Here is a 14,708-nt window from a genome sequence, read left to right as displayed (position 1 = left end):
TGAATTTCTAGAACTCTTTTAACATTGTGTTTAAACAGACTTACAATATGTGTACATTTGTAATGACCAGAGTAACACACAACATTACTAAATGAGACAGCAAGAAATAAATATTAGCCTAAAATCTAGTGTGTGAAGGAAAAAGTTTAGAAGAAACAAGATAGAATTTAATGGAGATTCTGAAGGGGACTTGGGGGCAAGTTCAGATGCTTTATAATAGTGACATTTCCTTATTTTTAAATTCTTTAAAAACATGCAGCTTTTGAATTCCTTGTTTTTATTATTTCATGTATTCATACAAAACACTGAGCTATGTGCCGGATTCTGAACTGGGTTCTCAGGATCCTATGGTGAGCCAAGGGGATGGTCTCTGTGCCATGGACCCTTCTCTCCAGAGAAGGGAGAGACCCTGGCAGGGAATTAACTTGGAATAAGGATGAAGAAGGGAAAGTCCCATGAAGCAGGGAACCTCGGCTGGGACTTCCTAGTAAGCCTGGCCTGCCTGGGCGCGGGTTGAAAGCGAGCACAAGCGGCAGCAGGTGCAGGGATCCCCGGGACTGGGGAGCAGAGTGGGGAGCACAGCCAGGGACGAGGGAAGAGCCTGCGTGCCTGTGCCCAAGGGGACGAACGGGAGTTTGTAAGAGGCGCACGAAGAGCGAACGGCTTGCGCAGCTGTGGCCCGCGGGGCTCCAGGCCGGGCTCCGGGCCGGGCTCCGGGCCGGGGCTGTGGTCCTTGCTCAGCTGCGGGAGGGGCTGTGGCTCTTGTGCCCGCCCGTGTCGGTGTGGGGCGCTGGTGTGCAAGTGATGTCTCCTAGAAAACAACCCAGTAAATCGTTTCAAGTTGTCCCAAAGAGAAGAGAAGATCTGGGAGTGCCTTGTTCAGAATTTCCCTGCCTCAGACTCCAGCTTGAGTCCCTGTTACTCTCGGCGTGACGCCTAATCAGATTTATAGTTTTAGACTCGGCTGCTGTGTGAAGCCTCGAGGGGGTGAGTCGAAGGGAGGGGTGCTCTGGGAGCCCGTGTAGACTGCTCAGATGGCAGCCCAGTGTGTGATGACGACGATGATGTCCTCGTCGGGGTCCACGGGGAGAGGAAGTGGAGGTGGTGAGTGAGTGGGTGCGACCTGACCCCAGAGGTTAAAATCAGTAGCAGAGAATGTGAAAGAATAGGGAGGAGGCATCAGAATTATTCCCGCGTTTCTGGCCCGTGGTGCATGGAGCTGCCACGGACAGGGATGGGCAGCAGCGGTGAATAATGGAGCTGGGGACGGTCCCTGATTTCAGCCATGGACCTGCCGGGTGGCGGCATCCAGGAGGGGATGTGAACCGGGCACGCGGGGGGTAGAGCTGGGCCTGGACTTCCGACAGGCCGTCTGGGCTGGCGACGCACTCGGGGAGTCGCCAGCACTGGGACGTTTGAAGAAAGAAGGTTGATGTTGGCTCCATGGTAACCCGTTCGCTTCAAGTCACTCTTATGCCCAGTGGACGTAATAGGGTGAGGAAAGGGTAAAAATGGGAGGAATGGAACATTTTTCTCAGTTGCTGCTAGAATTAGAAGAAAAAGGAGTAAAAGAGCATCAGGATGGGTATGAGAAGGCTTATGGGTATGAGATAGAATTAACTTTGTGAGTCTGGGGAATTTAAGTGATAATTTCCCCTTAGGGGAAAATTAAGTGCGAGGAAGGAGTGCAGGTTTCAGGAGGTAATGATGGCAGGCGGCGCCTGAGCCCCAAGCTCACTACCAAGTGGGGTGTTGGCCTTATCCCCCCAGGTAGGTAGAAGGAAAGGCAGATCGAACTTGTATTTAGGGAACATTTGCAAAGCAGTTGCTGAGTTGTTGGTTTCCTTAAAACTCAAGGGAATTCCTGTGTTAACGATCTTTGTATTCTGCACTTGAACGTACTTCTTCGAATGGGTCATGTAAAATACTTGCAGGATCTAAAATATTAGGTCCCAAAGCTTAGATTATAAATATTAGAGATGATTTAGTTTTCAGTAGTTCCGACTTGATCCACAGGCGTGAGCTACATTCTCCTGAAATGTTCCTTAGTCTGCCGAGAGGTCGGCAGTGCCCCCGAAGATGCGGGACGCCCTGAGTTACTCGCTGAGCTCGAACCTGAATCAGCAGTCTCTGCCAACCCATCCTTATTGTCCCGGACTCCGTTCACCTCCCAACGTCTATTTTATGGAGCCTTTAAATTAACTCAGTTTCTTAATTTTACGGTAGGAGTACTTGTTTAACAACCTCCACGTCTCACCGTGACAGACACAGTCCGTGAGATGTGACTATGGGATTGCGTATCAAGGAGTACTGAGTTAACATGGTGCTGGATACCTGGGAGCCTTGACCTGTGGACCGAGATCCTGAGGCATTAGAAGTTACATTTTAGGGGCGCCTGGGTGGCTCAGTGGGTTGAAACCTCTGCTTGCGGCTCAGGTCATGATCCCAGAGTCCTGGGATCAAGCCCCGCATCGGGCTCTCTCCTCGGTGGGGAGCCTGCTTCCTCTTCTCTCTCTGCCTGCCTCTCTGCCTACTTGTGATCTCTGTCAGATAAATAAAATCTTTAAGAAGTTATTTTTTGGGGACTCCTGGATGGCTCAGTGGGTTAAGCCACTGACTTCAGGTCAGGTCATGGTCTCAGGGTCCTGGGATCGAGCCCCGCATCGGGCTCTCTGCTCAGCGGGGAGCCTGCTTCCCCTTCTCTCTGCCTGCCTCTCTGCCTACTTGTGATTTCTTTCTCTGTGTGTCAAATAAATAAAATCTTTAAAAAACAAACAAACACGTATATTTTGTAGTAGCCTTATACCCTTGGAATAGCCAGTGTTAGTTTTCAGCGTTTACTCTGTGTTAAACATGGCGTGTGCGTTGTCTTATTTAAACTTCACAGTAACTGTCTGGGGAAAATGATGGGCGCCCCCTTTTGTAGATTGAGAAATTGAAGCTTAGAGAAGTGAGAAGTGAAGTGCCTTACCCAGGACCTCCTACCCGGCAGGTGTGGAGGCGAGCGGCCAACCCCGGTCTCTGAATTTAAGGAACATTTAAATTTTGATAATTCTTGCCAGACTCCCTTCTGAAAGGAGAGTGACCATTTCCTTGCACCTCAGCCTCACCAACATCACATTTTTGCAAAGCGCGCAATCTGATTCTGGGAGTTTCCTTTGCCTTTCTAGTATAATGTGGGGCAAGTCCTGTAGTAGGAGTTTTGATGCTGTCCGAAGGCAGAGAAATGCACCAGTGTTAGCAGCGCGCATGCAGACTTCCACCCAGCTTCTCTCTCTCTCTCTTTATTAACATACAGTGTATTATTTGCTTCAGGGGTGTAAGTCTGTGAATCATCAGCCTTACACACTTCACAACACTCACTATAGCACGTACCCTTTGCAGTGTCCATCACCCCGCCGCCCTGTGCCTCCCTCCCCAGCCCCCAGCAACCCTCAGTTTGTTTCCCGAGATCAAGAGTCTCTTACGGTTTGTCTCCCTCCCCGGTCCCATCCACCCAGCTTCTCTTGGGAGCACTTTTCTTGTGAGTTCGTATGATTCTGAACTAAGTCCCTAAGTAGGTTTATCTCTGTACACAGAGCATATGAGTTTGTTTCCACAGAGGAAGAGCACTATTGTGTAGATGAGCGTGGGCCCCCTCATGCCTGCGGACTGAATGTGTCTATCTGTGGCAGGCACCTTACAACCCACCCCATGGTGTCAAGAAAATACTCATTAATTTGCTCTATTTCTTCTTCAGGTTTGCCTGCAATGAGATTTCATTCTCTACGGTCAAAGGACATCGTTTCTGAGCTGCTGTGAATCCACCTGGAATGATACTGTATATTTTCATCTGATGGAGAATTAGCTGTACCTTGCACAAGGATTGCTACACTGGACAGCTTCAGAATATCGCTCACGATGTCCTCAAACAGGAGTCAGAATCCCCATGGACTGAAGCAGATTGGCCTTGACCAGATATGGGACGACCTCAGAGCTGGAATCCAGCAAGTATATACCAGACAGAGTATGGCGAAGTCCAGATACATGGAACTCTACACGTATCCTACTGCCTGAGCCGAAATTAATTTGCTTAGGGTTTTGGTTATTCGCTAGTATGATCTGCGAATTGTTAGAGGTTTTAGGTCGTGTTTTCTCTTTTAGGTTCGCCCTGTGATGTAATCAGAGTTCTTTCTTTTAGCTTTAAAAAGTAATTCACTCTTTTTAAGTTTCGTGACCAGCGGTGAAACCGGCTGTGGGTTAGTCTACAGTGGAGCTGGCCGTCACTCGCTACGTGTGGCTGTTTACATTTGAAGTCACTAAAATGAACAGCTCTGAAGTCATGGTCCCTGTATTTCAAGTGCTCGGTGGCAAACAGCCTCTGTCATTGCAGAAAGTTCTGTCGGACCGTGCTGGTTAAAGCAGGGAGGATTGGTTCCTGTATCATCTGTGGCTGCCTTCCTGCTTCGGGGGCTGAGCGGAGTCATTGCGTCAGGAAAAGCCAGAAATACTCCTGTCCAGCCCTTTATGGGAGCAGTTGGCTGACCTTCCTCTGAAGGATTACCACATAGAGCAAAACGTTTTACAGTTAGGACCTTGTGTTACAAATATGGCATTCAAGTATTTCGCTTACTCGTTCCGTGGTTCGTGGTGTGTGCAGGGGGGGCTGTCTGAATGCCACAAAGGTCGTGAGGGTGTAAACGTCGCAGCTCCGGCTCTCTGTTATGTGCTCGATGGGCAAGAAACTGAAGCTTCAGCTGCCTTCACTGGAGAGCAGACTGCTAGTGATTGCTGGTTCTAGTAGTGTGTAAAGTTGCTAGTTCGATGGTGATTTAAGTGTAAACTTTTAGTACGTATTGGTGATTGTCAGACTTGGTTTTGTGATATTTCAGAGTACCCTCCACTTTGCTGGTAGTTTAGAATCTGCCCCCAAATTAGCATTACTTTAAATAGACATGAAGCTACATGTCTAGTTCAGAATTAACCTAAAGGTTATTAGAGTACACGTTCATGCGTGCACATACTTTTTCATTGTTTAAAAACAACAACTTTATCGAGATAGGCCTCACATACTTACCTTTTTGGGGGGAGGGCACCCCTGGGTGGGTGTGAAAAAATTCACCCTCCTTTAAAGTGATTTTTAGTGTATTCCCAAAACTGTGCATTGACCTTATCTAATTGTGGAACATTCCATCACCCTCGAAAGAAGACGTGACCCGTTAGCAGTCCTTTCCATTCTACCTCCCCTTGGTCCCGGCAACCACTAAGCTACTTTCTGTCTCCATGCATTTGCCTATTCTGGACATTTCAGATACATGGAATCACAATACATAGCCTCTGAGAGTGGCTTTCTTCACTTACCAGGGTGTTTTGTCTTTATCCTTACTGTGTCATGTGTCAGCGTGTCGCTCATTTGTATGGCTGAATCGTCTGGATAGATGCTTTTTAAAAGATATTATTTATTTATTTATTTATTTGGCACACACACAGAGAGAGAGAGAGTATACAAGCAGGGGGAGCACCAGAGGGTGAAGGAGAAGCAGACTCTGCACTGAGCAGGGAGCCCGATGTGGGGCCCGATCCTAGGACCCTGAGACCATGACCTGAGCTAAAGGCAGACGCCTAACTGACTGAGCCACTCAGGGGCCCTAGATGCTGCATTTTGTTTATTTGTTCATCGGTGACGGGACATCTGGGTTGCTCCCACCCTTCGGCTGTTGATGAACAGAGCCGTTATGAATATTGTAGGTTCTGTATGGGTGGGTGCTTTCAGTTGTGTTGGGTAGGTAGCTAGGAGTGGGATTGCTAGGTCATTGGACACACAAAACCTTCAAGGATAGAATCTTTGACAAATGAGAGGACTTCACTCAAGAGATTTGTGACTTGCTTAGGTGTACAACCTTCGTTTTTTAATTCTGTAAGTAATGCCGCCAAAAATGGTGATTCCAGTAGTGAGACAAGGCCCTTGGCTGGATTTCCGGTGTGCAAAACAACCAGGGGAGCCCTGGTGTGGAGACCACGGACATTTGATTGCTGATCCGTCTCTGGGGTATTTCTTAATATGTCGTTTTTGGCTAAATCAGAGCGGGCCTTTGTCCAGTACAGTGTTAGGCTCTTAGAACACTGCGAGCACAGAGACTTTGCCTTCAACAGTTGCTGAACTCTTACATTCTACAAATCATTATAGTATGTGGGTTTTGCAGTTGTAAATTTTTTTTAGGAACGCTGCTCTTGCATTGAATTTGCTTTTCCTTCTGGTGTTGTCTGAAACATAACCGCTTCATGCGTTTACTAAGAGTGGGGAGTCTGGCCTGAGTCTAAAATATTTACTTCGATTCTGTGGCTGTTTAGGAATCCCCGCTACAGTTGGAGTCTCATGGGTCAGGCGCCGTGCTGAGAGCCATCTTCACCTTCTTCAAGGGTCCCGTTGCCCCCGAGGGCGGGTGGGGGTAACCGTCTGCTGGTGTCAGAAACCTGTTCTCCAGAGGCTTCTGTGACTTGCCCGTTAGAGCGGCCGCAGTGGGAGGCCCGCCTTAGACTGCTCCGCGGCTCAGTTGTCCGACCCCCGAGCCTGCCTGGGCCCACCAACTGCCCTCACATGTTGTACCTGAAGGAGTCCCGTTTCCCAAAGTGTTTCCTGTACTTTCCTCATGAGGTTCCGCAGAAGAGGGTTTTGGACTTACTGTGTTGACCCGTGGGAGACCGAGCAGCAGTAGAACGTCTGCTTGTGTTTCGTATTGCAGATCAGGGAGCCCGCCGCCCCGCCGCCTGCATTTTCCGTGTCCGTGTCGCTGTCGTACGTTCCCTGCGGAGCACGTCTCCGCTTCTGTCTCCGTTCTCTAAGACGGCGCTGGTCTGGAACCCCAGTGCAGGCTCGAGCCCTGCCTCAGTTTGCCTGATGCGGCAGATCTGCAAGTTTTCTCTCCGGGTGTTTATTCCGTCTCCCGTGTAACCACTTACCGAATTGCCTCTTAAAGTAATGTCCCATGGGCTGGTGCACAGCGACATCTAACACTTGGGACAGGCCGGTTCTGGTTCAGGCGAGCCAGTGCTTTGTCCCGGGAAGAAGGAGCAGACTGTGCGCCTCACTGCTCACTCTTCAGGGTCAGACAGGCCTTGTCAGTGGTCCCTGGAGGAGAAGGGTTAGAACCAGGGGAGCGGGAAGAGCCGGGTGAGACAAGGGGGGGGGGGGGTCCTTTTCCTTCCTGACTGGCTGGTAGCTAACAGCTGGATTTTTACCCTTTGTTTACCCTGCGGAAACACACGTGACGTGCTTTCTAGAACGAGTACCCTGCTTCTGAGTGTGAAGCGAATATTCTTAGAGCCTCATTATACAGTGTAAATATTTTTCTTGACTTTTTAACTCAGAATGACAAAGGAAAGAGAAGGGTATTTTGGGAAAGAAAAAAAAGTCCCAGAGCATCTGCAGGCAGAAAGATCTCGTTCAGTCCACTTCGTTTCCAGCCACTGCTCCGAGCATTTTCCTTCTAAAGTTTTAGCCTCAAGCCCTTGCCCCCTCCCTGCAGGTCTGCCTGTTCGGTGCCTCCGTCTCTTCAGTTCTGTCTGTGAGGTCTTACCTACTGTGCACTTGACCATTGCACGACATAGGATTATGAGCATGGACCGCCCCGTGCAGTCAGAACTGCCTGGAATGTGACTCCCACAAAAACCTAATAGCCTTCCGTTGACCAGAGGCCTTACTGATGACATAAACAGTCGATTGACCCGTATTTTGTATGTTCTGTTTGTTGTTTACTGTGCTCACAATACAGTAGGAGAAAGGAACGTCACCAGGAGAATCCTACGGAAGAGAATGCCCTCATAGTACTGCGCAGTATTTATCAAACACATCCACGTTTGAGCTGAATCCTCCCCCTGTGGTTGAGACCTGTGTTCAAGCGGGGGTCAACCGTCTTTACAATTCAGTGACTTGGGGGGGGGGGCAGTAAATGTAGGAGTGCATTCCACGCAGGTGGTCCTGTAATGGTCAGGTGGGTAGATAATAGTAGGTGTTCTTTCTTCTGAGCTTGAAGTAGGTAATGTAATTTCCTAGTTTTGTGACACCCTCATGCTTGGGGAATGCGGGGTGACGTGCGGGTCCTTGTGGTGTAACGACGTGATCGGGTCTGCCCGCCAGGCCGCGTGGTTGAAGTGTCTGTGTTTGCCAGGCCCCAAATCTCCCTGCCTCTCATTTCTAAGTCAAAAACCCTTTTTTATTTTGGTCAATATATACTCAAATTGTGATTTTTGCCTTGGATGAAAGAAACCTGTGCGTTGATGTCTTTTTTTTTTTTCTTGTGCCTGTAAGTTCTCATCAATGTTGAAGTTTCTGGTTTCTCAAACCCTGTAGTGCTGTGGGCTGAAATAGTTTATTCTGGTTTTTTTTTTTTGTTTTTTTTTTTGGAAAGACTTCTCTTTCCCCAACCAGTATGCTGGGAATCAGTCCTGTTTTCCGAGTCTTGGCTGCGTACCTCTGCGGAGGTTGAGTCCGCGTGCTCAGGATTCAGACCTAATCTCTGTCCCGATGTTCCGTGACACAGTTCACGATCCCCGGAGTTGGAGGCACTTTTCACCCGGAGTGAATCGGAGCCCCGGGCTGCCTGCAGCACATGCTCTGCGGGGAGGACATGCCCGGACACGCTGGTCCTGCTGCTCCGTCCCTGCCAGCTGTGCCGGCGGGTCCCGGCTGCTGCCGTCGCTCTTCTCAGCGCCACCCACTTAGCCCCTTGCCGGCCGGCCCCTGGGAGCTGTGGGCACGAGGCGGGTGTGCCAGGTGGTGGCCTTTCCACTCCCTTGGCCTGCCTGCGGCAAATGTGTCTTTTATGGAAACTCAGAATCTCACAGAAAAGCAGATCAAGCCAAAAAAATAGTGAATTCTTTTCATAGTACATCCATGATGATCCGATGGAAATAACCATCTAGCCCGACGAATGTATTTGGACATTTTCATGGGTTTTTTTTTGTTTCGTTCTGTTTTTAAGATTTTATTGATTGATTTCTTTGAGAGAGGGGGGAGCAAAAGTGGTGGGTGCGGGGCAGAGGAAGAGGGAGAAGCAGACTCCCCGCTGAGCAGGGAGCCCCACATAGGGCTTGATCCCAAGACTCTGAGATCGTGACCTGAGCCACCCAGGCGCCCTGGACATTTTCATCTTGTGCTTTTTTGTTGTTGTTGTTAGTAGTCTTTTTTTTTTTTAATTTTTTTTTTTTTAATATTTTATTGATTTGACAGACAGAAATCACAAGTAGGCAGAGAGGCAGGCAGAGAGAGAGGAGGAAGCAGGCTCCCTGCGGAGCAGAGAGCCCGATGCGGGGCTCGATCCCAGGACCCTGAGATCATAACCTGAGCCGAAGGCAGAGGCTTTAACCTACTGAGCCACCCAGGCGCCCCTGTTGTTAGTAGTCTTAACGTTGATATGTTTGGCTCAAGCTAATAAACATGGTTTACGTCAAATAAATGTAAACATAAAGGTATTGTATAATTTTTCCAAATGTAAGCTATTGTTCTCATATATATTTATCCATGCTTTGAAAGTAAAGCCGTAAAGGACATAACTGATTCATAGAAGAAATGCAAATGAGAAACTATCCCACCTCATAATTGAAGAATTAGAGGTGCCTGGGTGGCTCAGTCCGTTAAGCATCTGCCTTAGGTTTAGGTCATGATCCTGGGGTCCCGGGATCGAGCCCTTTGTTGTGCTCCCTGCTGAGCAGGGAGCCCGCTCCTTCCCCTTCCCCTCCCTCTGCTTATGCTTTCTCTCTCTCAAATAAATAAAATCTTTAAAAAAAAATTTTTTTAATACCAAACTGGAAAGTTTAAAAAAGAAGTGATTATAGCCAATGTTGGCAAAGCGTGGAGGGAGGTGGAGTTCCTGTAGGGAGATGGAAATGTTAGTTTGCTGGGATCTTTCTCGAGAAAAATTTAGAAATACAAAGACCCAAATGTACTTTGGCCCAATGTTTTGTTTTAATTTTTAACTCCATTCTAAGGAAATAGTGATATTCAAATTGTGTGTGCAAGGCTGTTAGAAACATTCTAATAATAGGAAACAGTGGAAAACAGCCTCAGTATTTATCACTAAGGATGAAAAGTGGTATTTGAAGGTTACAAGCAGCCAATAAAAATACACTGAGGAGTATTCATTGACACGTCATAATGTCTGTACCAAGGAGAAGCAGGATAAAAAGTGGTACGTGTCCTGGGAGCCCTCAGCACATGCTCTCTGTTTCTGAAAAACAACAGGGCACCATATTGGAAGTAGCCTTCCATAGGTACTGGCCTTATAGATGATACTTTTTCTAGGGATTTATTTATATATTGAGAGTGCACACGGGGAGCGGGGAGGAAGCGGGAGAGAATCTCAAGCAGACTCCATGTTGAGCGAGAAGCCGACACCTGATCCCATGACCCTGAGACCATGACCTGAGCCAAAACCAAGAGTTGCGTGCTTAACTGACTGAGCCACCCGGGTGTCCTGATATTTTTTTTTTTTTTATAGATGGTAAGTTTTTCAATGTTCTTCTGTGCATTTTAGATTTTCTGTGTAGAACATACATACTAAAATATAGTTTATTTAATTTGTTTTCATTATGCAAATAAAAGTCCTAGTTATACTTGTAAAATTCTACCTTTTACTGCTGACCTTATACTATTAAAATAGTTTTCAGGATTGACAAATTGCATTTATCTTTGAGAGATCACAGAATTATATTGCATTTAGTTGCCTCTGGAAGCAATTTTTTTGTTTTTTAGTAGTATAAACATGATATGTTCAAGTTTTTCCCTTCTAAATTTGAAGATTTATTGATTATTTGGAGAGAGAGAGCGAGCATGCACACAAGCAGGGGAAGGGGTAGAGAGACTCTTCAAGCAGACTTCCTGCTGAGCGTGGACCGGACTCAGAATGAGCCAGAATCAGGAGTCTGACACTCAACCGACAGAGCCACTCTCTCTGCCCGTCCTTCCACATGTGATTCATAGCACACCTACTTAGCACACTTCGAGCATTTTCCAACCTATTTACGTTAATTGCAATCACTTGCAGGCAGACATTGCTTTTGAAGTATGCTGTGGATGTGGATTTGTTTTACTTGGGCCACCCCTTTTCAGAGCCCTACCCAACAGCAGCCTACGGAGAACCCGGTTCTTTCAGGACTTAAAGACCCGCTGTACCAAATGGCAGGTGGTCTTGGGGCCCTGGCATATCGTGCAGGTGGTACATGTGTTGATGTGTGAAGATAGAAAGTATTTTTAAGGCAACTTTCAATGTAGTCTTTCCAAATGATTTTCACACAAGTTAACTACTTAAAATTCCACTGTAAGTTCCAGTTTGTAAGAAGCGTTGGTGGAAAAGAGTTGTTTAGTTTGCTTCTCAAATTGAATTGATTTTTCTTTTAGAAAAAGAAAATGGTTGGATTCTGGAGGTAACTGAAAGTCGTGGAGAGATTCCCCATATGTGTTTAAGCGAAAGGCAGGGTAGTGGGGGTGAAAGGCACGGGAGTCCCTCACCGCTCCCCCAAATGCCGGCAGTCTGACCGCTGGATGTGTGCGGGCCCCTCCTGCAGCGGGAGACAAGCCATCCTGACAGTCGGGGATCTGGAAACGTCTGCAGGAAAGCGTGCACATGCGGGGCTTTGCAAAGTCAGATCCCACCGCGTCTGATATGACCCCTTTCAGCGACTTGTCCCTACCAGTCGTGTAGAAGTATGCCTTGGCGGGTGATTGGGGAGGTCTGGGAGGGACGGAAGAGCTGTGCGGCCTATTTTGAGGGAAGAACCAGGCTTGGCTCTTTAACACAAAGTGCCACACCACCTGCCGCTGTCGAGGGTCCTCGTGTCTGCTCGGGTCCTCGTGTCTGCTCGGGTCCTCGTGTCTGCTCGGGTCCTCATCTACTTTCCGCCTTTGGCTGTGTTGCCAGAGAAACTCCAGAGAACTTTTTGAAAAGACTCTCTCAAAAGCTTTAAAAGTCAAATACGTGGGTTTGTTAGACTCTGGCTTCCTTAGTATAAAACAACTAACCCATTGACTCCTGAATGGAGCTTCTATTTTGCTGTCTTTTAGACTTTTCGTTTATTTTTACCTCTTGTTTTCCTCTTAATTCCTATATTTAATTTATCCTCATAGTCTATTTTAGTTGGTTTTGGTTTAAAAATAATTTGAGATGTGACCCATTTTCTTCTAAATGTTAGTCATATTTATTTTGTTTTTCTACTCTTCATCTAAAGTCAATGCTACATTAACACGGAGTTGTGCGTTGTGTTGGAACGGTGGGTGGCAGGTTTGGTCTCTGGGAGCGGAGTAACACGAGGAGCCCCACTTCACACCGTGAGGAAGCACCTGGAAGCCCGAGGGCTGTGGTTTCCCCACGGCAAAAAAAACCCACAGCCGGTCATTGAGGAGAGCATCCATTTCGGAGTCCTTCTTTCAACACGGATTAGTCTCCCTTCCAGATGCTGCACTCGAAATACTCTGATAGTGTCTGTCCACACGTCTGACTCCAGGGTGACTCAAGGAAGGACTAGTTCCCCTGGTTAGAGGACTTCTCTCCAGTAGCTTCTGAGACACACAAAGAATCTGCTTTTTCCTTTTCTGATAACATATCCTCACATACTACAGTTGACTCAAAGCTAAGATAAAAAAATCGCAGACTGAAGATTGTGTTGTCAGAGCTACATACGGTCTGTCCCGGTGGGTGGGCCTTGGTTCTTGTCTTTCTGCTGACTCAGCCGTGATGCCATTTTTTTCGTAAGAGGTGGTTTGCTGTTCCCTCGGAAGTATACACCTAGGGGCGCACGGGTGGCTCAGTCAGTTAAGCATCCAACTCCGCTTCAGCTCAGGTCACGATCACAGGGTCATGAGATGGAGCCCCCGCGTCAGGCTCTGCTCAGCCAGGAATGTGCTAGAGGATTGTCTCTCCCTCTCCCTCACCCCTCCCCTCCCTTCCCTCACTTGAAAAAAAAAAAAAGCTGTGCACCTGTTACTACTGTCTTCCACATCAGCTCTGTTTTCGGTTTCCTCTTCACGAAAACAGCCAGCAGGGGCGGCCTAGGCCAGCAGTTTTCCTGAGGAACAGGCGGGCTTTAGACTGAACTCTTCTGCAATTGGACACCGCCACTTGCTGTGGGGGTCCCAACTACCTGTAGGAAAAACTACATGAACCCAAGAGAAGATCTGTTGGGGGGCTTTTTAAAATGGAATTTTTGTTTTTCAGATCAGTCATCCTTTTGTAAAATTTACAAGTCCAAAAAAGCACGTGGTGAAAAGTACATCTCCTTTCCTGCCGCCTTCCATTAGAGTCTGGGCACACCAGTGGTCCCTGTGGCTGCTTTCTTGGGCACATCTCTCTCTGTGTTACCTGCACACAGGCACGCGTGTACACACACATACATACACACAGAAAATGGATGTTGATGTTAACTTAAAAATCGCCTTTAACACAAACACATCCTCAGTGTAAGTAAACATGTATCTGTAGGTTTTGGTTTTGGTTTTGGTTTTTAATGCAAATGGTTCCCTGGTAATTGATCCTTCCAGAGAACTTGCTCTGAACCATCCCTGTGAGGGAACAGAGATGGTCTCCTGACTACACCCATTTCGAGCTTATAGCTTGTAGCTGTTCCTGTGTCGTCTAGAGACAAGCATCTGTGTTAGAGACAATGGAAATGGAAATCGGCTGCTCTGATAATATTTGTACATCAGTCAGAATGAGGATTCAGCCGAGCAGTTGGTTGTGTTACCTGAATGCTGTTAGAAATGCTGAAGGTAATACAAAAGCAAAATTGCTTTTGGCAGATAGCCTTCCAGATAGGTAATATATATTTTTTCTGTAATTCATATGCAGGTTGCTTTGTTTAGGTAAATTTTAGGATTCTGGCTTAGATATTATGATTTTGTATCCTATTTTATTTTCTTGTTCAGTAGATATTCTGGCCTTTTTTTTTTTTAAATTTTTCTGTTTCAGGTATGCTTATAATCAATTTCAGATGCCTAATGAAGTAGAAGATGATGTGTCGGTGCACGTGGGGTGTGTGATGGAATATTTATGATGGGATATTTTGATGGTCTCATTTTGTTAATTACGAAGTCTGTAATGAGTAGTACAGACAGGTAATACTGCACAGGAGATAGGAGGGAGAGATATTTTCACTCTGGCAAGGTTGGAGAATTCCATGAACCAGTACAATTTAAGTGGACTTCAGCAGATGACCATAGATACAGAGAAAAGAAGGGCCAAGTTATTGCCAAGTTTGGTTGGAGGAAGAAAGATGAATGAGAAGGCGGGAAGTAGCACTTGTAGAGGACATGGCATTGGCTGGCTTGAAGCGTAATATAAAAATAACTAGATGGGGCGCCTGGGTGGCTCAGTGAGTTGAGCAACTGCCTTCGCTCAGGTCATGATCCTGGAGTCTGGGGATCGAGCTCCGCATCAGGCTCCCTGCTTAGGCAGGGAGTCGGCTTCTCCCTCTCCCACTCGCCCTGTTTGTGTTCCGTCTCTTGCTGTGTCTCTCTCTGTCAAGCAAATGAAATCTTTAAAAAAAAAAAAAAAAAGAACTAGATGAATCGGTTAGTTTAACTGACTTGGATAAAGGGTGATGCCACATTTTGGTGAACCTTGAAAACCATGTGAGTTTGTACTTTATTTTGTTTTTGAAAGTGGAGGTTCATACAGATTGGGTATATGGTTTGAGAATCAGTGACCTGATATCAACAAATTTTAGGAGACTTGATCTGG

General features: G+C 47.0%; 1 protein-coding gene across 2 annotated transcripts in view; it reads left to right on the top strand.

Moving 5' to 3' along the window:
• CUL1 (cullin 1) overlaps positions 1-14,708 on the top strand; it is a 103,520-nt gene that overhangs the window by 35,250 nt on the left and 53,562 nt on the right. For both annotated transcript variants that reach the window (XM_046020287.1, XM_046020286.1), the window contains exon 2: positions 3,740-4,040. In XM_046020287.1, the coding sequence (XP_045876243.1) occupies positions 3,901-4,040 (140 nt within the window). In that variant the 5' untranslated portion in view covers positions 3,740-3,900. The remainder of the gene's footprint in view (positions 1-3,739; positions 4,041-14,708) is intronic.

This window comes from Meles meles, chromosome 10, assembly GCF_922984935.1.
Source record: "Meles meles chromosome 10, mMelMel3.1 paternal haplotype, whole genome shotgun sequence".
NCBI lineage: Eukaryota > Metazoa > Chordata > Mammalia > Carnivora > Mustelidae > Meles > Meles meles.
Note: the sequence above shows the minus strand (reverse complement) of the source record. Positions and strands in the feature narration are given on the sequence as shown.